The sequence below is a fragment of the Dreissena polymorpha genome, chromosome 15 (genome assembly GCF_020536995.1).
Source record: "Dreissena polymorpha isolate Duluth1 chromosome 15, UMN_Dpol_1.0, whole genome shotgun sequence".
NCBI classification, from domain to species: Eukaryota; Metazoa; Mollusca; class Bivalvia; order Myida; family Dreissenidae; genus Dreissena; species Dreissena polymorpha.
The window spans coordinates 9183507-9210657 of NC_068369.1; the positions used below are offsets into that span (position 1 = coordinate 9183507).

At 36.2% G+C, this 27151-nt stretch overlaps 1 protein-coding gene across 4 annotated transcripts; it reads left to right on the top strand.

The window, feature by feature from the left end:
- The first annotated feature begins 2182 nt into the window (after nt 1–2182).
- Nucleotides 2183–20559, top strand: LOC127860624 (neurotactin-like). 4 transcript variants are annotated; one of them, XM_052398834.1, is made up of 4 exons: nt 2183–2925; nt 16671–16989; nt 17658–17729; nt 19613–20559. In XM_052398834.1, the coding sequence occupies exons 1-4, from the start codon at nt 2254–2256 to the stop codon at nt 20215–20217; spliced, it is 1668 nt and encodes a 555-aa protein (XP_052254794.1). In that variant the 5' UTR covers nt 2183–2253; the 3' UTR covers nt 20218–20559. The 4 variants fall into 4 exon arrangements, with proteins under 4 accessions (XP_052254794.1, XP_052254793.1, XP_052254795.1 ...); XM_052398833.1 differs by lacking the exons at nt 16671–16989; nt 17658–17729; nt 19613–20559 and adding exons at nt 4078–4396; nt 5065–5136; nt 7020–7966; XM_052398835.1 differs by lacking the exons at nt 16671–16989; nt 17658–17729 and adding exons at nt 4078–4396; nt 5065–5136 and having other exon boundaries at nt 2184–2925.
- The last annotated feature ends 6592 nt before the right edge of the window (nt 20560–27151 follow it).

Consider the following 27151-nt stretch of genomic DNA (forward strand, 5'->3'; position numbering starts at 1 on the left):
TGTTACGCCACTCTGTTTTTGTTCTTGAATATTTTGTGTTCTTTCAACATATTGTGATACAACTATTACAGATAGATATATGTTAAAATCACTTCAATGAATGTGATAATGGTACATGTTCATGCCGATAAATCTATCGGTAATATAAACATATAAAAGATAGAATTATGTATTCTTTTTCTTTTTAAATATACTGTTTTCAGGGGTTTTGAACCCGGACTAAGCCAATGAGTTGTTTTGGATGTGTGCAATAACTCTTTGTAGAACGAATTCGACGGATCACCAATTAGCAAAGTCGCGAATTTAAAGCTGTTTGTGCCCTTTTCAATATACAGTGGAATCTCGATATGTCAAAGTTCAATACACAAGGCGAATACTAAGAGATAATTGATAGTTGATTTCAAACGTTAGGATTCCCAGTGGTATTAGTGTATTACATTTTGAAATACACGCTGAAAGTTTTCAGCATTGATTTCAACATTATTGAGTTTATTTGTAACTCCCGTGTAGGACAGGAGCAAGCGGAGTTTATGCACTGATCATAGTATCCGTCCGTACATTTGTCCGAACATTCTGAGGTATCTGCACAACCCTGACACGCCGTAAAACAAGTAACATACTTATGTTCATCTACTTCATGCGGTTATTTAAAAGTTTTCCAAATTGAAAGCAGATGATGAAATATGACAATTATTTTACGATGAAATTGAGTAGAAAACATTGAAACAAAGAGAGAAATTGCTTATTACAAGCAATAATGTCCTTTACGATTTCTCAAATCTTTCACTACTGATATTCTAAACCATGTTCACAAGTAGTTATGGGCAAACGGAGAGGTTTATTTGATGCAATTTGGTTTATTTTAACGCCATTTTCAACAGAATTCAGCTACATGGAGTCTCGATATGTCTCGATATGTCGGAGTTCATAAACCATAACATATAACTTCCAAATAACAGGCGTAAATTGTAACACACCAACCTGAAATTAGAACTAGTAGAACACAGATAATTTTCAATCCCTCCATGTTGTTGGTTAGTCGGTCACAGACTTATCTGTGTCAGAGAATCTCATGATATACTGTAGTGTTCTGTGTATAGTACACACAGAGAAGTCGCTGTTTCGTCTGTTCCGTTAAGTGCTGTCCATGATCGGCCTCTGCATGTCGACGCCATGGAGACTATTCCGTATCGCTCGATTCCTGAAAGTATGGTATAACCGAATTACTTTATTCCACAATAAGTGGATTATGGAGGGACATTGTTAACTCCAGTGAAAAGCATTGATGTCATGCCACGCTCGTTAAAAAAGACAATGCAACATACCGTCAATCTTGTATTAAACGACCGTCTTCAATACATTTAAAATGTGTTCTATAAGACAAATGACAGCTTAATACAGGGTGCTAGTCATGTGGAAAGCTCCGGTTAAACTGTCACCTGGTTTTAGAGATATTCATGTTTTGCTTCGGAGTGGTCGTTTAATACCACTCGAGATAACCGGAAGTTTGCAAATAACCGATTTAGGAACAGTGTGCCAATAACCAGTTATTTGCAAACTTGCTCAATACCGAGATTTTCACGAGTTCTTGGCGAAAAAAACGGCTAAATATAGTAACATATGCAATTATCTCTTATTTTAATGAGGCGTTAAGGAGTGTTCTGATTGAGAGCGAAATAAACTACAAACATTGATCCGTGCTAGTAGACCTTTTGAACTCTCGATTGTATCCTTGGGGCCTCCATGGCCGAGAAAAAAATGACACGAAATCATATTACTTCTTACAACTTGAATTCGAATCCCGGCTTGTCCTGTTCGGTTTTCATGATCGAGGTGAAGAGTCTGAGCTTCCTATGGAAGGTTGGTTTTGTATGTTTCGCAAGTGTTTGATCTAGACCTGAATAGACCTGAGCCGATAATAGCAAAATAACTGGACATCTGTTAACGCGATGTGAGATACTATATAACAAGATAAGGAACTCTTATTGTAATTACTGAAGCTCGAATCAGTGTCGGGAATGAATGTTAATGACGATAATATTGAACAATTTGCTTAGACATGTCAGTTTGATTCCTTTCTTAAAGCGCGCAATATCGTCGGTGCGCTTCTAAAGAGGTCGGCTAGCCCCGAGTATCCTACACACAGTCACACCGACAGAAAGATCAGAGGCTATCTTTCTCTTATATTGACCTTATATCTTATCACTTGTGGACCACAAACCTAGAATAGAGTTGAACCAAACCGTCTGCACAATGGTTGGAATTTCGACGATTATATGTTTCTTCCTTTTAAAAGATGGTGGCGAATGTTTCATTCTATTTGACAGTTCCGGGAACGGAAACAGAAATTCGTCTGTATCCGTAGATGTTTCTTGTGGACGAATTACCGGACAATGGAGTTATAAGGACCAAGGATATTCTTTCCTTGGAATTCCGTACGCGGAGCCACCAGTTGGTCGGTTGAGATGGAAACCACCGGTGGCCTTGGAGGTCTCTAAGGGTAACTGTTGGAGTGGCGAAATTGACGCCAGGGTGCCGGGAAAAGTCTGCCTCCAACCTGATAATGCAAATATTTCCCAACCTGTGGGTGACGAAGACTGTCTCTATTTGAACGTTTGGACGCCAAGTCTAGATGTCAATGCATCACTTCCAGTAATGGTCTGGATCCATGGCGGTTCTCTTGTAGTCGGAAGCGGAAACGACGCGGAAAATGGGTATGCCCCTTCCGCCAGACTAGCACATGATCTGAACGTGGTGTTTGTTAGTATGAATTACAGGCTGAATGCCTTCGGGTTTATGGCATTGGAATTGCTGGTGGCGGGCTCACCGACTGGCACTTCCGGGAATTATGGTCTGATGGACCAAATTGAAGTCCTCAAGTGGGTCAAAATGAACGTGAGAAAGTTTGGGGGTGATCCGAATCAGGTTAGTTTCATTTTCTCTTGGACCTGGTTTTGCATATTAACGCAAAGCAAATAATAGCACGTCCAAAATAATTTCTATCGTCAGTCTCAATCGAAAATAACGTAACTAAAACTTATAACAAGCTGCAGTTACGTCATTTTCAATAGAGCTGACAGGAATGGTGAATATCGATATATATAGAGGATATTTGTTGGATTCGGTGGAATATCGATTTTATTTCACGAGTGATCATAGAAAACAATATTTTCACGAGTGGCGCAGCCACGAGTGAAAATATATATTTTCTATGATCACGAGTGAAATAAAATCGATATTCCATCGAATCCAACAAATTTTCTTTTTATTTTATGCTTTTTTCACCGTTTATTTACTTTGTAAATTAGTTTAACTGGATAATTTCGCTGGAATCATGACGTCATTTTGTCGCAAAAATGACGTCATTTCACAGTTAAACAGTGAAAAATATCGATATTTTTCACTGTTATTTTTCACAGTTTGAACCAGTGGAATACCAGTTTAATTTCACTGATATTTCTCTATAAATCACCGGAAAGCATAAAATAAAAAGTTATATCTTGAAATAATAAAATATTTACTGTTGAATAGTTTGTTGTAACCAAAAATAACCAATGTAGGCTTCGCTTAAATGTGATTCCTGATTGTACTTGTGGGTACAAAATGTTATATTATACTAAGTCATATATCGTCAATCTCGATGAAAAATGACGCAACGTTATCTGGTGACAAACTCACAAATTCGGTTCCTTTTGGAACGAATCCGACAATAGTGTTCCATGATGTATCGATTACTCAGGACATATATGAAACCAAAACACCTACACAGCAATCGGCATAATATAATGGACAGTGACCATCGTATAATTAACCATGAGCATCATATATTGGACATTGAGCATCTTATAATGTACAGTGAGCATCATATAATTGAGAATGAGCATCATATAATGGAGAGTGAGCATCATATAATGAACAGTGAACATCATATAATGGTAAATTATCATCATATAATGCCAAAGTAACATCATATAATGGTAAATAAAGTCATGCACATTGTCATGGTAAGGCAGCTATGGCGTTCCATATCTGAGGCTTGCTTTGTGTATAATATTGCGTATTTGTTCGTATTCTCAGGTTACAGTGTTTGGCCAGAGTTCTGGAGGCACGGCCATCTTCGCTTTGCAAGCGTCTGCACTTACCGAGAATCTGTTCCATAAAGCATGGCTACAAAGCGCTTCACCGGTCATGAACAAAACCGCGGCACAAGCGTTCAAAGACAATAAGCCGTTTTTGAAAAACACCGGATGTTCCGATGTCGACTGTCTCTACAACTTGACCCAAGTTGACGTGCTGAGAAGCATACCATGGGACGAGTTCCCCTATTGGTCGATGGATGACCAATTGTCTTTGCCGACCGCCGGACGGTTTGACGGGGCCTTGCCCATAGTTGATGGTTAGTAGCGCTCAACTAAAAAGAGTTTCTCAGAGATAAGACAGAGTAGCTGAGTTTATACAATTCTGTTACACGTACTCCGTCTTGGTTGTTGGTACTCCATGGAATTGTCTCAATGAGACGATTTTAATGTATACATACAACATACTGAATTGATCAAAACGAAGAAAGCTAGCATTTGAAATACCCTTCTTATCTAGAGTTTTCTTTCTTTATTCCATTAAATCAAATATCGCGGGATTCATTGTGACAGAATTTGTTATCGATATCTTCAGTAAAAAGTGAAGCAATGTGTCAAAATGAGTATTTTCAAGTAGTAAGCAAACTCAATGTATGTGCAATTGTTTTCAAATGTTAATTGCAGATTACCTTTTGCACCCCAAACAAACACAAATATCGTATTCACTGTAATAACCATTTTTGTCATTTTACTGTTTTAAGAATTTATATACATGTATCCAACAACAATCAATCTTGAAAGGGTTATTTTATGTTTCGAACAAAATCAGTTTTTAATACGTCCCATGTCCAAATATTACACCCCATTTCGTCACCATCGATGCATGATTTATAATAAGTATAATCAGCTGAAGGTCCGATCGACATCGACGTTATTCTATGATAAATATCGTCTAAAACATACAACTCTATATCTCCATTAATTTTAGGCTATGTACTTAAAGAGGCGCCATTCGAGGCCTGGGTACACGGACACGGTCGGGATGTGCCGACAATTATAGGTAGGTTCATCAGGCTATTGAACTCTTTACCAGGCGACACATTTTGGAATGTCCCAGATAAAATTGTAAAAGTGCATTGGTAGGGCAGAAATAATTGTGGAAAAAGAAATATTACTCATTTTGACAGTTTATATTGTTGGTAATGGGTTTATGCATCAAATTTGTATCATTTGCTTCATTTGATTCTCTTTACAAGGATTCTCCTATTTTTTGTCATACTTAGCCCATTTATAGACTGGGACACAATTAAATGGCCGCCTTGAAATTTCCTATCGCATTAACTTTAACAAATGTCAATTTTGTCATCAGTTTTCAAAAAAAAGTATAGTGCTGGAGACACACATGCTGGAGCCAAGATCAGGTCCCACATATGTTGGACCTGATATTGGCACCAGTCTGTTTGCAAACTTGTAAAAGTACTGATAGATCAGTATCCCGCCTTGAATGGGTCAGTTAAAGTGATATTATGGTGTCTATCGCAACCGTTGTTTATTTTTGGTGTTTTCACTTCATATACACTTATATTTGTTAATGCAGCATCATTATACTAAAACAATATCCCGGAAAGAGAAAAATAATGCATTTGAATAACAACCGTACTTTCGTTTGACAACTGATCATGCATGTACGATGTGTTACTAAGTTCAAACGACACAAAGACACAATTTTGTTTTACGGATCATTTCGGCTTACAGGACTCACCAGTCACGTAAAATATCGAATATAAAATATATTTTTATAAACAACTTGTAGCAAGATGAGTTGCAAATAATTCGTCAGTAACCACATTTTAACTAGCTCTTTTGACCTGTTAATTATTTTCAGCTCAATTCAACAGTTAAACATGCCCATAATATCACTTTAAGTATTTGAATGAAGTTTTGGATTTCGGCGAGGACAGTTATAAGCACAGCTTGCGGTCATATCCGTTTCACTAAGTTATAATTGCAGTCATAACGTTCATCTGTCAAATCAATGGATTTGATTGGTTTAAACAGATTGCATGATCAGAAACGTAGTTCGTTCATATCACAATGAAGGAAATTCCTTTGTCTGTCATTCTAAATATCGCATTTTCTCTGAATTTGAGGCAATTATAAGGGATTACTGTATGTTGTATTGCATTTATTGGAATATTAATACAATTGCCTGATCACATTACTATCATAATACCATTTGGGCATTATTGGCAATATGATAAGGCAATGTCCTTTATGTTCCAATAAATGCAACAAAACATACATAAATTCCTTAAATGCATGTTATTTTTTCAATGTATTTGGCCATTATTGATGAACACATATGTTTAATCTAACTCATACACTAATACAATGTTCTTATGATGCCTATACATCAGACGACATTTTAAAATATTGAGACTAAATGAGAATTGATGCCTGTATTAGTGAAATGATTACTCAAATTTTCTTCCATTTTATATTTGTCTGCAGCAGACTCTTAAACACTAGGGTTTGCTCAGTAAAAGGAAAATTCTCAAAGTATATTTTCCTGTCAGTGGTAAAATATTTAAAAAGTGATGGAATTCTCTACTGACCTCATTACTCAATATATATACGCTAAAAACACCTCTAAGAACTCTTTAGTTAAACCTTTCCATAATATAAAAGCATCATAACGCTCTATTCAGCAGAATATATTTGAACACAGTAAGACAAAGTAGGATTTGCTCAAGATGAGCTAACTCTACTTTTTCTCAATGTTTTCAATTTCGATTTTAAAAACAAAACAACTTTTCATAAACATGTTGCGTTTTTGTTGAGATGTTTTTAAAGTTGCCTGCTGCATATTTCTTAAAACAGAGAAAATGTTTATACCCAATCACGTTCACATGCTTATGTAAAATACTTTGTTGATTTTCACAGGTTCTACGGCGCAGGAAGCAAACGAAGAGCAACATATACCCGAGAACCGAGCACTGACACCGTCCGAAAACTACGAAAAATATGTCCGCCAAACTCTCGGCACATTTGATGACGTCATTTTCGAGACTGCTCTAAACTTGTATCCATCCGCTGTGATTTCCCCCGACTATCAAATTAATACAATGATATCGGACTTACGGGTGATCTGCCCTACTGACTACATGACGTTAATAGCGTCGAGCGCGTTCACGTCAAACGTCTACCGTTACGTAGCCACGTTTGCGACGTCACAACCATCGAGTCCGTTCGGAGGCTCGTTCAAATCTCGTTATGCCTTCCACGGTGTGGACAGCTTTGCATTCTTCGGGACTTTCGATAAACTTGTAAATCCGCCATCGGAGACAGAAATCCTGTTCCAGAATATTTTCCGAGAAGAAATCATGTCGTTCGTGAAAAGTGGACGTCCGAAAAGCAAGGATTGGAAGCCGTATCCAGCATCAACCGCCCTTGTATCAGAGGTCACGAACGTAACCAGTGGTTACCATACAGCAGAGTGTAACTTTTGGTTAAGGAACGGGTTTTTCTCGTATGCGTGGATAAACTAATTAACAAATCGTCGATCTCGGAGGAGACGAAATTAACTCAAGCTTTCGGAAAAGCTGGAATTACGTTCTTTTCGAAAGAGACCGACGATATATTTGTGTTAATCCCTATTACAGCCAAACGTTGTGCTTTTCTTTAAATAAATAACCTTCATTTAGTCGGACATAACTTGAACTTTCACCTTCCTTGGACCACGGAGCGTATGACAGGAGTTGAATCGAGTATTTGACCCTTAATGTAGTAAATTCAATTTTATGCAAAAACTATTCATCCGATTTTATTGGTTTATACGTTATCTTGTTGCTTAATAATTCCTCTTTCAAAAAAATATAACTTTTAGTATATTTCCGTTTTTATTAATGGATTTATAGCGAGTTAAACACGAGAAATAAACATTTAATGTTTTAATCCGCGCGTTTAACCTTGTCGATACTTTGTCATGTGACCAGTAGCTATCGATTAGCGTACATCGAAGCGCCGAGGTTAAACATGTTGATGTACCCACTAACGTCTCTTTTCTAATTTTACTTTTATTTCTCTGCCGATTTTGACAAATTATATATCATTAGAAAGCCTACGTTTCGTAGTTTTCAGATATATAAATATATATGAAATTTTACTTCTAATTTGGGCAGCCCGGCGAGTTATAACTTTAACTTTTGCAAAAATCATACCGTTATAGAATCTATATTTACGGTAAACATGGTCGTACTTTATACATATTTGTAGCGTATATTTGGAGTTCAGTTTTTAAAACTACATCTTGCTTAGGAGAATAGAATTCTGTATACGATAGAAAAAAGGGTTTAAAAATGAAAGTAAATAAGGAAGGACTTTGTAAAAAAAAATCATCTTTTCAAATGTCCTTTTGTTTCAATTTAATACTATGCTAAGTCAGTCTGCCTTGCCCAAGGACTCACCCTTATTATCAACGAAGCAGGGACTAGATCCTTTGTACCCTTTTTAATTGATATTTTCCTTAGGGTAATAACTATATCCTTACATTATTAAAATACCGTACTAATTCGTAAACATAATTTCATCGAATTGCACGAAGTAAGTAAGTCGTATTACTCGGTTCGTGAAATTACCTGACTACCGAACATTTTCGTATAACGCCTTTCCCAAATGGACGTATTGCGTTAACCACTCGGCTACGGCTACTCTTTGGATTCTAAAATGCATACACACCGAGGGTCTAGCCTGAATTTCTTTCTTCGATAACAAGTAGTCCTTGAAGCCTTCCCAAAATAAATGCATTATGACGCATTTGAAATAGAAAATGTAGAGACGAAAGGATACTTTGCTATTCTTACTTTTTACACACACGTTTACGTAAACGTTAAAAATGCAACCGTTATCACACAGTGCTAAAATACATTTTAAACTCTTCATTGTGTATGTGTGTCCTTCGTGGCCGATTGTTTAGAGAACTTGACACGGAATCATAGAACTTCTTTCAACTTGAATTCGAATCCCGACTTGTCCTGTTCTGTTTTCATGTGGTGAAAAGTATGGGCTGCCTAGGGAAGGTCGATTGTGTTTGTTTGATCTAGACCTGATAGGCAGTCAAGTACCTACCGTTTTCCTCCAACACCAATATGCCGATCATTCCAAAATAATTTAATATTAGCTATTTTCATAAACAATGGCGCATGCAGGTATGAACAAAAAAAACGTATCATACTTGTTTCTTACAGTGTGATTTTTTTTCATACCTGCATGAACCCCAAAAAATTATCTTCATTTCTTAAATAACTGGACTACTGTTAACGCGATGTGAAATACAAATCTTATTCTTAATACGGAATCTCGAATCAGTGTCGGGGTGTAAGTGTACATGAATATCATACTGTGCAATTTGCGTAAAGATGTTCAGTATAATTCCTTCATAAAGGGACTTATATCGTCGGTTTGAAAAGGTCGTAACTTCAGCTTGCCTCAAGCGGAAGTTACGACCTTTTAGAATCAAACCCTCTCACATTGACAGAATGATCAGAGGCAATCGACCATGTGTCGAAAGACCTGTTTTATAGGTCTTTGATGTGTCTTATCACCAGTTTGACAATATCTACATACATAGTCGAACTATCGGAAGATTTTTTAGTTGGTCGCGTAGCGACCAGCTAATGGTGTTACTCAAAATTTGTGTGTGTGTATTTCATAGTTTAGTTACAGGTCGTTTCCGTGTCTTCACGACTGCATGTAGGTGTCAGCCTGCCAATGTGACCTTTCAGGGAAAAATATTTAATTTAGAGCCAAAGTAGATCAAATTAACCCCGGCTCCCCGGGTATTCCGGTGGCCAATGAGACCTTAATGTGCACTGGTAGTAGAATGAATGATTACTCAAAATTTCAAGTCGGTTCGACTTATCTACGGAGAGCCTACTACCTGCCACATCCGCGCGAGAAAGAGTTGCATAATTTATGCAACTGGTTTGAGTTCTCCAACTATATTCATTCACAAATGGAAACATTATATGAATATCGTGTTAAATGTAATAGTTTCAAACGGAGCTTATATAGAAAAGAATCAATAAACAATGATTATATTATACATGTCGCGGAAGAGATTGTTTATGAATGATTAAGATTGTTTACGAATGATTAAAATAGTCGACTTTCTGCTGCGTCTTCATGACGTAGTATTTCTGCTCAGCCTTTTCATAATCTGAGGCTACTAATAGATGCGGCTGCTGATAAACAAGGGAGAGTCCAATTGCACGGGTGATAACAACACACTAGTATAAGGTTACGCTTGTTAATCTGAGGCTATTAATAGATTCGGGAAAACAACGCAATTGTATAAGGTCACGCTTGTTTATATTATCAATTTATAAAACGTTGAACATAAGTTCAATAATAACATCAGGGATACGATAGACAACAACAAAAATGCTTCATAATCGCTAAACCCGAATATAACAAACAAAAAAATATAACACGAATGATCTGTTCGTAACCTCGTTCATGCTTCTACAGCGGGGGTTTCTGGGAAACGTTCTTTTGTTCTCAACAGATAGCGGCGATCTTTTGTATTTACGGGTGCTAACAACGCAATAGTAGAAGGTTAAGCTTGTTTATATTCACTGTTCTCAATTTATAAAACGTTGGACATGAGTTCACCAATTACTACAGGTATACTATAGACAACCTCAAAAATGCTTTATAATCGTTAAAACCGAAAACGACTAAATAGAACAAGAAATATCTTCTTAAAATGTAGTCGGCGTAAAGGCTGACTTTGAAATAAGGTTTGCAATTTACTTTTCTAAATAAATAAATAAAATGAAAACAAAAGTTTAACTTTTGTGGGTTTTTTCACTTATAAGTTGCATATTCACCGCATGAAATGTGTGTTGTCAGTGTCAACCACACATTAGTGTAAGAAGATAAAAAATATATTACGGGAGTGCACATCATATGTGTCTTCACATGCCTTATTATGAGTATATTTCTTCACTATCGAAATATATCGTATGTTAATGTTTGATTTAAACGCAGTTTTCTTTCGATACATTTAAATCACACTTTCATAGCCGCGTCATGCGAAAATGGGTCTTATGCGTTTCGACCAGCGTTTCTCTAACTCAACATGTGCATTTGCGCAGTCTGGTCAGAGGCTATGCTGTTCGCTATAAAATGTTATATATGTTATGGTCTCATTATGTATCTCCTGACCAGACTGAGAGATGAGCAGGCTGAGTCGGCTATATATATATATGATGGGCGCATATGGAATAAGACCCACATTCGCATGACGAGGGTCATTAAAAATCTCATTGCGAATTGTAAATTGCACATTTTAGCACAATGCTTTTCGATACAAAATTGAATTCAAAATAGCAAACTTGTAAATAAGGGCAGCCTATCCAGGCGTTCAGGAACGATTTCCAGACGTGCTGAAGGAGTACGGCAAACATTGTGGTTGGATAATTAAATGGTTTTCTTCTTATTGTGATACTATACTATTTTGGTAATGATTGTTTTCTCATCTTGATAGCAAAACTGAAAATCTGCGAAATAGATTTTAACGCGTAATTGTAACTTGGCCACAATTTGTGTCGTTTGAACATTCAGAGAGTAGTCCGGAATTCCTTACACTGAACAGTGCTACATCCTTTGCGCTGAGCACAGACACAGTGATGTAGCCAAAGTTCAAAGGTTTTATCTCGAATCAGCCTATGAAATATTCGAAAATATTCATGTGTGTCTGCTGGCGTTATGTAAAAGTTATTAAGATGAAAAGCTGAGTAAAACAGCTACGCCGAAAAAGCGCATGAGTGCCCTATACCTAAGTTTAGGTAGGAGTTGTTGACACCGTGTGAACTGCTAGGGTTACAAGTAGTGCATTTATAAACAACAATGTACGGGTCAACAGGGCTGTCTTGATAACTACCTAATTCGTGAGTAAAAAGTATTGCTCGCAGATTTATTTTTTTTCATCAATGATCTTCTTGTATATTTTGAATTTGTAAATGGTGTCAAAAATCAAAAGTTTTGTGAAGTGAATTTTCATCATGAAATTCTATTCGTAGTATTCGATATTCCGACAATATTCATTTAATATGATGGTGAATGCAAATTGTCTTTATATTCAGTTCTCACTGCCATGTTCATCATACTTTCTATGCTTTCAGAACGTCCAAAAAAGGCCATGTTGTTTTTTATTTTGTCTAAGTTATCTCTATGAAATAAATAGGATGATGAAAAGTGCACACAAAGCTCGACTCTTGCGTTATGACAAACTCTTCATAAATATGAATGGCGTGTGTTCATTTCAAACTTGCGATTAATTTTGAAAAATGAATTGCGTCTTAAATTATGCAATAGCGAACAACTTCAGTGCCTTCGGCGCTTTGATATTGATTTACTATGTGTATTCATTATAATAAACAACGGCTGTATTTACTTTTGCCCAAAGTTGTGTCTTTAACATTTAAGGTAGCAGTACACGGTAGGAAGCAGAAATATGCGAATTGGCCCCAGTGAAAAGTGAAATATTGAGAAAGGGTAGGTTTCAATGTCAAATTTGAGGGTAATAGGTCTTATTGTACCCCGAAATTGCATTAAATCCTGAGAATATGACCATTTCCATATGCGAAACTGTGGGGTAATGACCTCTTGTTGTTGTTGTGTTCTTTGTTACTCAGGACGGACAACTGTGGTAGGCATATTGTATTTTGGGTTCTTTTTAAGCTGGAATCGCTAGTAGGGTCACGCTGTGAAGTATTGCGCGAAAACCACCTGGTTCCGCGGTATTTATTCATGGTTTGATGGGTTGTGCTATGTTTTGCGTGTAAAAATATCATTCCAAAAGCAGGCTATCATTTCCATTTCATTCGTTCCCAGCCACTTTCGTACATGGTAATCTTTTTATTTTGAAGCCCCTGTTTGCGGCCTTGCCATCCTTTTACTTTTGTCAATAGTATCACCTGTACAGGTTCCATATGCTCTTTTTTCTCTTAAATGTAAGTTTCAGACTACTTGTGTGCAGTGAATGTGTTTTTATGATTGCAGGTTCGTTGTTTTTTTTTCTGAATTGAGCGTGGTGGAGATCAAGAAGGCGTCCGCGGCTCCGAGAGAGGGTGTGTCTACCGTTGTCTGCTACCTAAATAATATAAGGAAACTATTCAGTATAATGTGACCTGTAAAGGACAATACACAATCAAGGGAAGTAAGCATAGCACAAACCAACAACTGGATAAAAATACGTCCCAAAATCAACCAATCTGTTGTGCATGCAAAAAGACTGAGCCCCAGAGCAAATAAAAAGGTTCACCCAAAAACCTTGGATACAGTGTGATATCTGCAACTTGTGGTGGCTTCTTGAATGCTCTTTCTTGAGAGTAGAAGACCTACAGAAGATAGACAAACATAAAATATTATTTTCATGTGCTATCTGCATATTTGAACATTCTCCTTGGTTGGAACTGAAAGAAAACACTGAGATTCAATCAATACCCAAAAATATCCATTGGTACTCAAACTGAAAAGATACCAGAAGCAGATATTATTAGTATAGCAGATATAGAATCTCCTAAGCCCACAAACAAAAAGGAAATTAATTCATCTAAGAAGCCTCAAACAAAAGCAGAGGATTCTGAACAAAAAATTCAGAGCAGAGATAAAATTGTGATAATTGATGGAATATCTCGCGCTTCAGATTTTATGGACAGCCGTAACATCAAAAAAGAAATTAGAAAACACAAGCAGGTAAATGTTAAATTAGCATACCCTTTAACAAGAGGCGGTATCAGTGTGCATGTAGACAACGAAGAAGATAGACAGAAACTAATTACAGACTGGCCTGCAGGGGCATTCAACACAGAGAAATCACAACTAAATGCACATATATTGTGCCAAATCTGTGTTTTCAAAAACGTACCAACAACAGCAACAGAAGAGAATATAGCATTGCAAGTGGAAAAATTAACTACAGTACAAGCCAAATACAGACTATTAAGGTTTAGGGACACAAACAAAGCATTGCCAGTCGTTATTGTATATTGCGATTCACAGACTGATCTACAAAAACTTTTCCAGACAAAAATAAGCATATCAGACAAAGAATGACAAATACAGGCATACAGAACAAAGAAGTATATACCTACTAGATGTTTCAATTGCCAGCAATACGGACACATATCAAGAAATTGCACAAATAATACAATCAGTGAACAGTGTGAAGAATCTCACGAGGGAAAGTTTCTTCTTCATTAAAAAGTATGCTAACTGCTCAGGAAACCACCCAGCCAGTCACAGGGAGTGCACAGTGTACCTCAGCTGGAGACAAAAACTTATCAACAGACATTAGATTATTGAAATAATTTATTTGCTTATTATTTATTTATTTGTGGTGTAAATCTTTTATTTTATATTATCATTTTCATTATTGTTTACATTTACAAAAAGATATATAATTTACAAAATGAAAATAGCTCAAGCAAATGTTCGGTCAATAAATACCTCATTTAGTTTTATTGAAGGAATTATGAAATCGGAATCAATTTAAATTTGTGCATTATCAGAAAGTTGGCATACTGGTAGAGAAATAAAAGAAAATATAAAAAGAAAATGGCACTGGTTTACTAATGAAAGAAGATTTAATCAAGGAGGTGGTGTGGGACTCATGATTGACAAAAGTTTCAAAGTTTTTGAAAGAAAAGATTTAAGATCCTGTGACATTGAGGCAGTGTGATGCGAAATTTATGCAGAAAATCACAGTTTCATAATAGGATCTATATACATTCCGCCAGAGAATGGTGAAATGATGAAAAAACTTTTCAATACAATAGAGCATATTGAAAAGAATTTAATGCACATCACATGTATTGGCAAGATAAGAACAATAATAAACTAGGATGCCTTTTACATGAATACTTACAAGGAAAAGAACTAACCGTGACAAATAATGCAACATGCACCAGAAAGGACCACATTATCGATTAAACTATTATTTCTAACACATTAGTTAACAAGATCAAAAACTGGAAAGTGCAAGAGGAGGCCTATCTTAACACAGACCATAAACTTATAGTGTTTGAAATGGGAGAGAAGGAAAGCTGGAAAGCAGAGTCAAGATGAGACTTTAAGAACACTGACTGGTTAAAATGGAAACATTGCTGCAATGAAAATATTCAAGAGTGGATTGAAAAACACACAACAGATACAGATGTAAACATCATTTACAACTCTTTAGTGGAAACCATAACAAATGGTGCTGAAGAAATACTGGAAAAAAAATTATTTGTAAACATAGCAAAGGGTACTGGACAACGGAACTGACAGAGTTAAGAAATAAATTCAAAAAATGCAAGAGGAACTTTGAGAAAAGATCAGATCCCAGTAACCAAAGGAAACTTACCCAATGTAGAGAACAGTTTGTACAGGCTGTTGAAAAATTCAGACAGATGTACTTAGAAAATTTATCTAAAGAATTAGATCCAAAACAGCCAGATAAATTTTGGTCTCTTATAAACAAAACGAGAAATAATTACACTAAAACTTATAACAAGCTGCAGTTACGTCATTTTCAATAGAGCTGACAGGAATGGTGAATATCGATATATATAGAGGATATTTGTTGGATTCGGTGGAATATCGATTTTATTTCACGAGTGATCATAGAAAACAATATTTTCACGAGTGGCGCAGCCACGAGTGAAAATATATATTTTCTATGATCACGAGTGAAATAAAATCGATATTCCATCGAATCCAACAAATTTTCTTTTTATTTTATGCTTTTTTCACCGTTTATTTACTTTGTAAATTAGTTTAACTGGATAATTTCGCTGGAATCATGACGTCATTTTGTCGCAAAAATGACGTCATTTCACAGTTAAACAGTGAAAAATATCGATATTTTTCACTGTTATTTTTCACAGTTTGAACCAGTGGAATACCAGTTTAATTTCACTGATATTTCTCTATAAATCACCGGAAAGCATAAAATAAAAAGTTATATCTTGAAATAATAAAATATTTACTGTTGAATAGTTTGTTGTAACCAAAAATAACCAATGTAGGCTTCGCTTAAATGTGATTCCTGATTGTACTTGTGGGTACAAAATGTTATATTATACTAAGTCATATATCGTCAATCTCGATGAAAAATGACGCAACGTTATCTGGTGACAAACTCACAAATTCGGTTCCTTTTGGAACGAATCCGACAATAGTGTTCCATGATGTATCGATTACTCAGGACATATATGAAACCAAAACACCTACACAGCAATCGGCATAATATAATGGACAGTGACCATCGTATAATTAACCATGAGCATCATATATTGGACATTGAGCATCTTATAATGTACAGTGAGCATCATATAATTGAGAATGAGCATCATATAATGGAGAGTGAGCATCATATAATGAACAGTGAACATCATATAATGGTAAATTATCATCATATAATGCCAAAGTAACATCATATAATGGTAAATAAAGTCATGCACATTGTCATGGTAAGGCAGCTATGGCGTTCCATATCTGAGGCTTGCTTTGTGTATAATATTGCGTATTTGTTCGTATTCTCAGGTTACAGTGTTTGGCCAGAGTTCTGGAGGCACGGCCATCTTCGCTTTGCAAGCGTCTGCACTTACCGAGAATCTGTTCCATAAAGCATGGCTACAAAGCGCTTCACCGGTCATGAACAAAACCGCGGCACAAGCGTTCAAAGACAATAAGCCGTTTTTGAAAAACACCGGATGTTCCGATGTCGACTGTCTCTACAACTTGACCCAAGTTGACGTGCTGAGAAGCATACCATGGGACGAGTTCCCCTATTGGTCGATGGATGACCAATTGTCTTTGCCGACCGCCGGACGGTTTGACGGGGCCTTGCCCATAGTTGATGGTTAGTAGCGCTCAACTAAAAAGAGTTTCTCAGAGATAAGACAGAGTAGCTGAGTTTATACAATTCTGTTACACGTACTCCGTCTTGGTTGTTGGTACTCCATGGAATTGTCTCAATGAGACGATTTTAATGTATACATACAACATACTGAATTGATCAAAACGAAGAAAGCTAGCATTTGAAATACCCTTCTTATCTAGAGTTTTCTTTCTTTATTCCATTAAATCAAATATCGCGGGATTCATTGTGACAGAATTTGTTATCGATATCTTCAGTAAAAAGTGAAGCAATGTGTCAAAATGAGTATTTTCAAGTAGTAAGCAAACTCAATGTATGTGCAATTGTTTTCAAATGTTAATTGCAGATTACCTTTTGCACCCCAAACAAACACAAATATCGTATTCACTGTAATAACCATTTTTGTCATTTTACTGTTTTAAGAATTTATATACATGTATCCAACAACAATCAATCTTGAAAGGGTTATTTTATGTTTCGAACAAAATCAGTTTTTAATACGTCCCATGTCCAAATATTACACCCCATTTCGTCACCATCGATGCATGATTTATAATAAGTATAATCAGCTGAAGGTCCGATCGACATCGACGTTATTCTATGATAAATATCGTCTAAAACATACAACTCTATATCTCCATTAATTTTAGGCTATGTACTTAAAGAGGCGCCATTCGAGGCCTGGGTACACGGACACGGTCGGGATGTGCCGACAATTATAGGTAGGTTCATCAGGCTATTGAACTCTTTACCAGGCGACACATTTTGGAATGTCCCAGATAAAATTGTAAAAGTGCATTGGTAGGGCAGAAATAATTGTGGAAAAAGAAATATTACTCATTTTGACAGTTTATATTGTTGGTAATGGGTTTATGCATCAAATTTGTATCATTTGCTTCATTTGATTCTCTTTACAAGGATTCTCCTATTTTTTGTCATACTTAGCCCATTTATAGACTGGGACACAATTAAATGGCCGCCTTGAAATTTCCTATCGCATTAACTTTAACAAATGTCAATTTTGTCATCAGTTTTCAAAAAAAAGTATAGTGCTGGAGACACACATGCTGGAGCCAAGATCAGGTCCCACATATGTTGGACCTGATATTGGCACCAGTCTGTTTGCAAACTTGTAAAAGTACTGATAGATCAGTATCCCGCCTTGAATGGGTCAGTTAAAGTGATATTATGGTGTCTATCGCAACCGTTGTTTATTTTTGGTGTTTTCACTTCATATACACTTATATTTGTTAATGCAGCATCATTATACTAAAACAATATCCCGGAAAGAGAAAAATAATGCATTTGAATAACAACCGTACTTTCGTTTGACAACTGATCATGCATGTACGATGTGTTACTAAGTTCAAACGACACAAAGACACAATTTTGTTTTACGGATCATTTCGGCTTACAGGACTCACCAGTCACGTAAAATATCGAATATAAAATATATTTTTATAAACAACTTGTAGCAAGATGAGTTGCAAATAATTCGTCAGTAACCACATTTTAACTAGCTCTTTTGACCTGTTAATTATTTTCAGCTCAATTCAACAGTTAAACATGCCCATAATATCACTTTAAGTATTTGAATGAAGTTTTGGATTTCGGCGAGGACAGTTATAAGCACAGCTTGCGGTCATATCCGTTTCACTAAGTTATAATTGCAGTCATAACGTTCATCTGTCAAATCAATGGATTTGATTGGTTTAAACAGATTGCATGATCAGAAACGTAGTTCGTTCATATCACAATGAAGGAAATTCCTTTGTCTGTCATTCTAAATATCGCATTTTCTCTGAATTTGAGGCAATTATAAGGGATTACTGTATGTTGTATTGCATTTATTGGAATATTAATACAATTGCCTGATCACATTACTATCATAATACCATTTGGGCATTATTGGCAATATGATAAGGCAATGTCCTTTATGTTCCAATAAATGCAACAAAACATACATAAATTCCTTAAATGCATGTTATTTTTTCAATGTATTTGGCCATTATTGATGAACACATATGTTTAATCTAACTCATACACTAATACAATGTTCTTATGATGCCTATACATCAGACGACATTTTAAAATATTGAGACTAAATGAGAATTGATGCCTGTATTAGTGAAATGATTACTCAAATTTTCTTCCATTTTATATTTGTCTGCAGCAGACTCTTAAACACTAGGGTTTGCTCAGTAAAAGGAAAATTCTCAAAGTATATTTTCCTGTCAGTGGTAAAATATTTAAAAAGTGATGGAATTCTCTACTGACCTCATTACTCAATATATATACGCTAAAAACACCTCTAAGAACTCTTTAGTTAAACCTTTCCATAATATAAAAGCATCATAACGCTCTATTCAGCAGAATATATTTGAACACAGTAAGACAAAGTAGGATTTGCTCAAGATGAGCTAACTCTACTTTTTCTCAATGTTTTCAATTTCGATTTTAAAAACAAAACAACTTTTCATAAACATGTTGCGTTTTTGTTGAGATGTTTTTAAAGTTGCCTGCTGCATATTTCTTAAAACAGAGAAAATGTTTATACCCAATCACGTTCACATGCTTATGTAAAATACTTTGTTGATTTTCACAGGTTCTACGGCGCAGGAAGCAAACGAAGAGCAACATATACCCGAGAACCGAGCACTGACACCGTCCGAAAACTACGAAAAATATGTCCGCCAAACTCTCGGCACATTTGATGACGTCATTTTCGAGACTGCTCTAAACTTGTATCCATCCGCTGTGATTTCCCCCGACTATCAAATTAATACAATGATATCGGACTTACGGGTGATCTGCCCTACTGACTACATGACGTTAATAGCGTCGAGCGCGTTCACGTCAAACGTCTACCGTTACGTAGCCACGTTTGCGACGTCACAACCATCGAGTCCGTTCGGAGGCTCGTTCAAATCTCGTTATGCCTTCCACGGTGTGGACAGCTTTGCATTCTTCGGGACTTTCGATAAACTTGTAAATCCGCCATCGGAGACAGAAATCCTGTTCCAGAATATTTTCCGAGAAGAAATCATGTCGTTCGTGAAAAGTGGACGTCCGAAAAGCAAGGATTGGAAGCCGTATCCAGCATCAACCGCCCTTGTATCAGAGGTCACGAACGTAACCAGTGGTTACCATACAGCAGAGTGTAACTTTTGGTTAAGGAACGGGTTTTTCTCGTATGCGTGGATAAACTAATTAACAAATCGTCGATCTCGGAGGAGACGAAATTAACTCAAGCTTTCGGAAAAGCTGGAATTACGTTCTTTTCGAAAGAGACCGACGATATATTTGTGTTAATCCCTATTACAGCCAAACGTTGTGCTTTTCTTTAAATAAATAACCTTCATTTAGTCGGACATAACTTGAACTTTCACCTTCCTTGGACCACGGAGCGTATGACAGGAGTTGAATCGAGTATTTGACCCTTAATGTAGTAAATTCAATTTTATGCAAAAACTATTCATCCGATTTTATTGGTTTATACGTTATCTTGTTGCTTAATAATTCCTCTTTCAAAAAAATATAACTTTTAGTATATTTCCGTTTTTATTAATGGATTTATAGCGAGTTAAACACGAGAAATAAACATTTAATGTTTTAATCCGCGCGTTTAACCTTGTCGATACTTTGTCATGTGACCAGTAGCTATCGATTAGCGTACATCGAAGCGCCGAGGTTAAACATGTTGATGTACCCACTAACGTCTCTTTTCTAATTTTACTTTTATTTCTCTGCCGATTTTGACAAATTATATATCATTAGAAAGCCTACGTTTCGTAGTTTTCAGATATATAAATATATATGAAATTTTACTTCTAATTTGGGCAGCCCGGCGAGTTATAACTTTAACTTTTGCAAAAATCATACCGTTATAGAATCTATATTTACGGTAAACATGGTCGTACTTTATACATATTTGTAGCGTATATTTGGAGTTCAGTTTTTAAAACTACATCTTGCTTAGGAGAATAGAATTCTGTATACGATAGAAAAAAGGGTTTAAAAATGAAAGTAAATAAGGAAGGACTTTGTAAAAAAAAATCATCTTTTCAAATGTCCTTTTGTTTCAATTTAATACTATGCTAAGTCAGTCTGCCTTGCCCAAGGACTCACCCTTATTATCAACGAAGCAGGGACTAGATCCTTTGTACCCTTTTTAATTGATATTTTCCTTAGGGTAATAACTATATCCTTACATTATTAAAATACCGTACTAATTCGTAAACATAATTTCATCGAATTGCACGAAGTAAGTAAGTCGTATTACTCGGTTCGTGAAATTACCTGACTACCGAACATTTTCGTATAACGCCTTTCCCAAATGGACGTATTGCGTTAACCACTCGGCTACGGCTACTCTTTGGATTCTAAAATGCATACACACCGAGGGTCTAGCCTGAATTTCTTTCTTCGATAACAAGTAGTCCTTGAAGCCTTCCCAAAATAAATGCATTATGACGCATTTGAAATAGAAAATGTAGAGACGAAAGGATACTTTGCTATTCTTACTTTTTACACACACGTTTACGTAAACGTTAAAAATGCAACCGTTATCACACAGTGCTAAAATACATTTTAAACTCTTCATTGTGTATGTGTGTCCTTCGTGGCCGATTGTTTAGAGAACTTGACACGGAATCATAGAACTTCTTTCAACTTGAATTCGAATCCCGACTTGTCCTGTTCTGTTTTCATGTGGTGAAAAGTATGGGCTGCCTAGGGAAGGTCGATTGTGTTTGTTTGATCTAGACCTGATAGGCAGTCAAGTACCTACCGTTTTCCTCCAACACCAATATGCCGATCATTCCAAAATAATTTAATATTAGCTATTTTCATAAACAATGGCGCATGCAGGTATGAACAAAAAAAACGTATCATACTTGTTTCTTACAGTGTGATTTTTTTTCATACCTGCATGAACCCCAAAAAATTATCTTCATTTCTTAAATAACTGGACTACTGTTAACGCGATGTGAAATACAAATCTTATTCTTAATACGGAATCTCGAATCAGTGTCGGGGTGTAAGTGTACATGAATATCATACTGTGCAATTTGCGTAAAGATGTTCAGTATAATTCCTTCATAAAGGGACTTATATCGTCGGTTTGAAAAGGTCGTAACTTCAGCTTGCCTCAAGCGGAAGTTACGACCTTTTAGAATCAAACCCTCTCACATTGACAGAATGATCAGAGGCAATCGACCATGTGTCGAAAGACCTGTTTTATAGGTCTTTGATGTGTCTTATCACCAGTTTGACAATATCTACATACATAGTCGAACTATCGGAAGATTTTTTAGTTGGTCGCGTAGCGACCAGCTAATGGTGTTACTCAAAATTTGTGTGTGTGTATTTCATAGTTTAGTTACAGGTCGTTTCCGTGTCTTCACGACTGCATGTAGGTGTCAGCCTGCCAATGTGACCTTTCAGGGAAAAATATTTAATTTAGAGCCAAAGTAGATCAAATTAACCCCGGCTCCCCGGGTATTCCGGTGGCCAATGAGACCTTAATGTGCACTGGTAGTAGAATGAATGATTACTCAAAATTTCAAGTCGGTTCGACTTATCTACGGAGAGCCTACTACCTGCCACATCCGCGCGAGAAAGAGTTGCATAATTTATGCAACTGGTTTGAGTTCTCCAACTATATTCATTCACAAATGGAAACATTATATGAATATCGTGTTAAATGTAATAGTTTCAAACGGAGCTTATATAGAAAAGAATCAATAAACAATGATTATATTATACATGTCGCGGAAGAGATTGTTTATGAATGATTAAGATTGTTTACGAATGATTAAAATAGTCGACTTTCTGCTGCGTCTTCATGACGTAGTATTTCTGCTCAGCCTTTTCATAATCTGAGGCTACTAATAGATGCGGCTGCTGATAAACAAGGGAGAGTCCAATTGCACGGGTGATAACAACACACTAGTATAAGGTTACGCTTGTTAATCTGAGGCTATTAATAGATTCGGGAAAACAACGCAATTGTATAAGGTCACGCTTGTTTATATTATCAATTTATAAAACGTTGAACATAAGTTCAATAATAACATCAGGGATACGATAGACAACAACAAAAATGCTTCATAATCGCTAAACCCGAATATAACAAACAAAAAAATATAACACGAATGATCTGTTCGTAACCTCGTTCATGCTTCTACAGCGGGGGTTTCTGGGAAACGTTCTTTTGTTCTCAACAGATAGCGGCGATCTTTTGTATTTACGGGTGCTAACAACGCAATAGTAGAAGGTTAAGCTTGTTTATATTCACTGTTCTCAATTTATAAAACGTTGGACATGAGTTCACCAATTACTACAGGTATACTATAGACAACCTCAAAAATGCTTTATAATCGTTAAAACCGAAAACGACTAAATAGAACAAGAAATATCTTCTTAAAATGTAGTCGGCGTAAAGGCTGACTTTGAAATAAGGTTTGCAATTTACTTTTCTAAATAAATAAATAAAATGAAAACAAAAGTTTAACTTTTGTGGGTTTTTTCACTTATAAGTTGCATATTCACCGCATGAAATGTGTGTTGTCAGTGTCAACCACACATTAGTGTAAGAAGATAAAAAATATATTACGGGAGTGCACATCATATGTGTCTTCACATGCCTTATTATGAGTATATTTCTTCACTATCGAAATATATCGTATGTTAATGTTTGATTTAAACGCAGTTTTCTTTCGATACATTTAAATCACACTTTCATAGCCGCGTCATGCGAAAATGGGTCTTATGCGTTTCGACCAGCGTTTCTCTAACTCAACATGTGCATTTGCGCAGTCTGGTCAGAGGCTATGCTGTTCGCTATAAAATGTTATATATGTTATGGTCTCATTATGTATCTCCTGACCAGACTGAGAGATGAGCAGGCTGAGTCGGCTATATATATATATGATGGGCGCATATGGAATAAGACCCACATTCGCATGACGAGGGTCATTAAAAATCTCATTGCGAATTGTAAATTGCACATTTTAGCACAATGCTTTTCGATACAAAATTGAATTCAAAATAGCAAACTTGTAAATAAGGGCAGCCTATCCAGGCGTTCAGGAACGATTTCCAGACGTGCTGAAGGAGTACGGCAAACATTGTGGTTGGATAATTAAATGGTTTTCTTCTTATTGTGATACTATACTATTTTGGTAATGATTGTTTTCTCATCTTGATAGCAAAACTGAAAATCTGCGAAATAGATTTTAACGCGTAATTGTAACTTGGCCACAATTTGTGTCGTTTGAACATTCAGAGAGTAGTCCGGAATTCCTTACACTGAACAGTGCTACATCCTTTGCGCTGAGCACAGACACAGTGATGTAGCCAAAGTTCAAAGGTTTTATCTCGAATCAGCCTATGAAATATTCGAAAATATTCATGTGTGTCTGCTGGCGTTATGTAAAAGTTATTAAGATGAAAAGCTGAGTAAAACAGCTACGCCGAAAAAGCGCATGAGTGCCCTATACCTAAGTTTAGGTAGGAGTTGTTGACACCGTGTGAACTGCTAGGGTTACAAGTAGTGCATTTATAAACAACAATGTACGGGTCAACAGGGCTGTCTTGATAACTACCTAATTCGTGAGTAAAAAGTATTGCTCGCAGATTTATTTTTTTTCATCAATGATCTTCTTGTATATTTTGAATTTGTAAATGGTGTCAAAAATCAAAAGTTTTGTGAAGTGAATTTTCATCATGAAATTCTATTCGTAGTATTCGATATTCCGACAATATTCATTTAATATGATGGTGAATGCAAATTGTCTTTATATTCAGTTCTCACTGCCATGTTCATCATACTTTCTATGCTTTCAGAACGTCCAAAAAAGGCCATGTTGTTTTTTATTTTGTCTAAGTTATCTCTATGAAATAAATAGGATGATGAAAAGTGCACACAAAGCTCGACTCTTGCGTTATGACAAACTCTTCATAAATATGAATGGCGTGTGTTCATTTCAAACTTGCGATTAATTTTGAAAAATGAATTGCGTCTTAAATTATGCAATAGCGAACAACTTCAGTGCCTTCGGCGCTTTGATATTGATTTACTATGTGTATTCATTATAATAAACAACGGCTAACTAAAATTGCGTCACAACGGATAGTCGATCATTGAGTCATTGTCATCGAGCGCCTGTAGTTTTAGTAAACAATTGTACCGAAGAAGGTAACATTCCACTATAAAACGGCCGAAAATACGAAGGTGCAAGAACAGTCGATTTCGATTTGTGTCGATATTTTTCTTAAGGAGGTCCTTTAATAAAAGGTAGGATTGTAGGGCTCTCTATGTCCAAAATGTTGTATTTACTTTTGCCCAAAGTTGTGTCTTTAACATTTAAGGTAGCAGTACACGGTAGGAAGCAGAAATATGCGAATTGGCCCCAGTGAAAAGTGAAATATTGAGAAAGGGTAGGTTTCAATGTCAAATTTGAGGGTAATAGGTCTTATTGTACCCCGAAATTGCATTAAATCCTGAGAATATGACCATTTCCATATGCGAAACTGTGGGGTAATGACCTCTTGTTGTTGTTGTGTTCTTTGTTACTCAGGACGGACAACTGTGGTAGGCATATTGTATTTTGGGTTCTTTTTAAGCTGGAATCGCTAGTAGGGTCACGCTGTGAAGTATTGCGCGAAAACCACCTGGTTCCGCGGTATTTATTCATGGTTTGATGGGTTGTGCTATGTTTTGCGTGTAAAAATATCATTCCAAAAGCAGGCTATCATTTCCATTTCATTCGTTCCCAGCCACTTTCGTACATGGTAATCTTTTTATTTTGAAGCCCCTGTTTGCGGCCTTGCCATCCTTTTACTTTTGTCAATAGTATCACCTGTACAGGTTCCATATGCTCTTTTTTCTCTTAAATGTAAGTTTCAGACTACTTGTGTGCAGTGAATGTGTTTTTATGATTGCAGGTTCGTTGTTTTTTTTTCTGAATTGAGCGTGGTGGAGATCAAGAAGGCGTCCGCGGCTCCGAGAGAGGGTGTGTCTACCGTTGTCTGCTACCTAAATAATATAAGGAAACTATTCAGTATAATGTGACCTGTAAAGGACAATACACAATCAAGGGAAGTAAGCATAGCACAAACCAACAACTGGATAAAAATACGTCCCAAAATCAACCAATCTGTTGTGCATGCAAAAAGACTGAGCCCCAGAGCAAATAAAAAGGTTCACCCAAAAACCTTGGATACAGTGTGATATCTGCAACTTGTGGTGGCTTCTTGAATGCTCTTTCTTGAGAGTAGAAGACCTACAGAAGATAGACAAACATAAAATATTATTTTCATGTGCTATCTGCATATTTGAACATTCTCCTTGGTTGGAACTGAAAGAAAACACTGAGATTCAATCAATACCCAAAAATATCCATTGGTACTCAAACTGAAAAGATACCAGAAGCAGATATTATTAGTATAGCAGATATAGAATCTCCTAAGCCCACAAACAAAAAGGAAATTAATTCATCTAAGAAGCCTCAAACAAAAGCAGAGGATTCTGAACAAAAAATTCAGAGCAGAGATAAAATTGTGATAATTGATGGAATATCTCGCGCTTCAGATTTTATGGACAGCCGTAACATCAAAAAAGAAATTAGAAAACACAAGCAGGTAAATGTTAAATTAGCATACCCTTTAACAAGAGGCGGTATCAGTGTGCATGTAGACAACGAAGAAGATAGACAGAAACTAATTACAGACTGGCCTGCAGGGGCATTCAACACAGAGAAATCACAACTAAATGCACATATATTGTGCCAAATCTGTGTTTTCAAAAACGTACCAACAACAGCAACAGAAGAGAATATAGCATTGCAAGTGGAAAAATTAACTACAGTACAAGCCAAATACAGACTATTAAGGTTTAGGGACACAAACAAAGCATTGCCAGTCGTTATTGTATATTGCGATTCACAGACTGATCTACAAAAACTTTTCCAGACAAAAATAAGCATATCAGACAAAGAATGACAAATACAGGCATACAGAACAAAGAAGTATATACCTACTAGATGTTTCAATTGCCAGCAATACGGACACATATCAAGAAATTGCACAAATAATACAATCAGTGAACAGTGTGAAGAATCTCACGAGGGAAAGTTTCTTC

What these genes read in the sequence shown, in the direction of transcription:
- LOC127860624 (XM_052398834.1), top strand. Translation starts at nt 2,254, where the DNA reads ATGGTTGGAATTTCGACGATTATATGTTTCTTCCTTTTAAAAGATGGT. An exon ending in TTGGGGGTGATCCGAATCAG is followed by an intron (nt 2,926 to 16,670) that starts GTTAGTTTCATT and finishes TCGTATTCTCAG; the next exon opens with GTTACAGTGTTTGGCCAGAG. An exon ending in GGCCTTGCCCATAGTTGATG is followed by an intron (nt 16,990 to 17,657) that starts GTTAGTAGCGCT and finishes CATTAATTTTAG; the next exon opens with GCTATGTACTTAAAGAGGCG.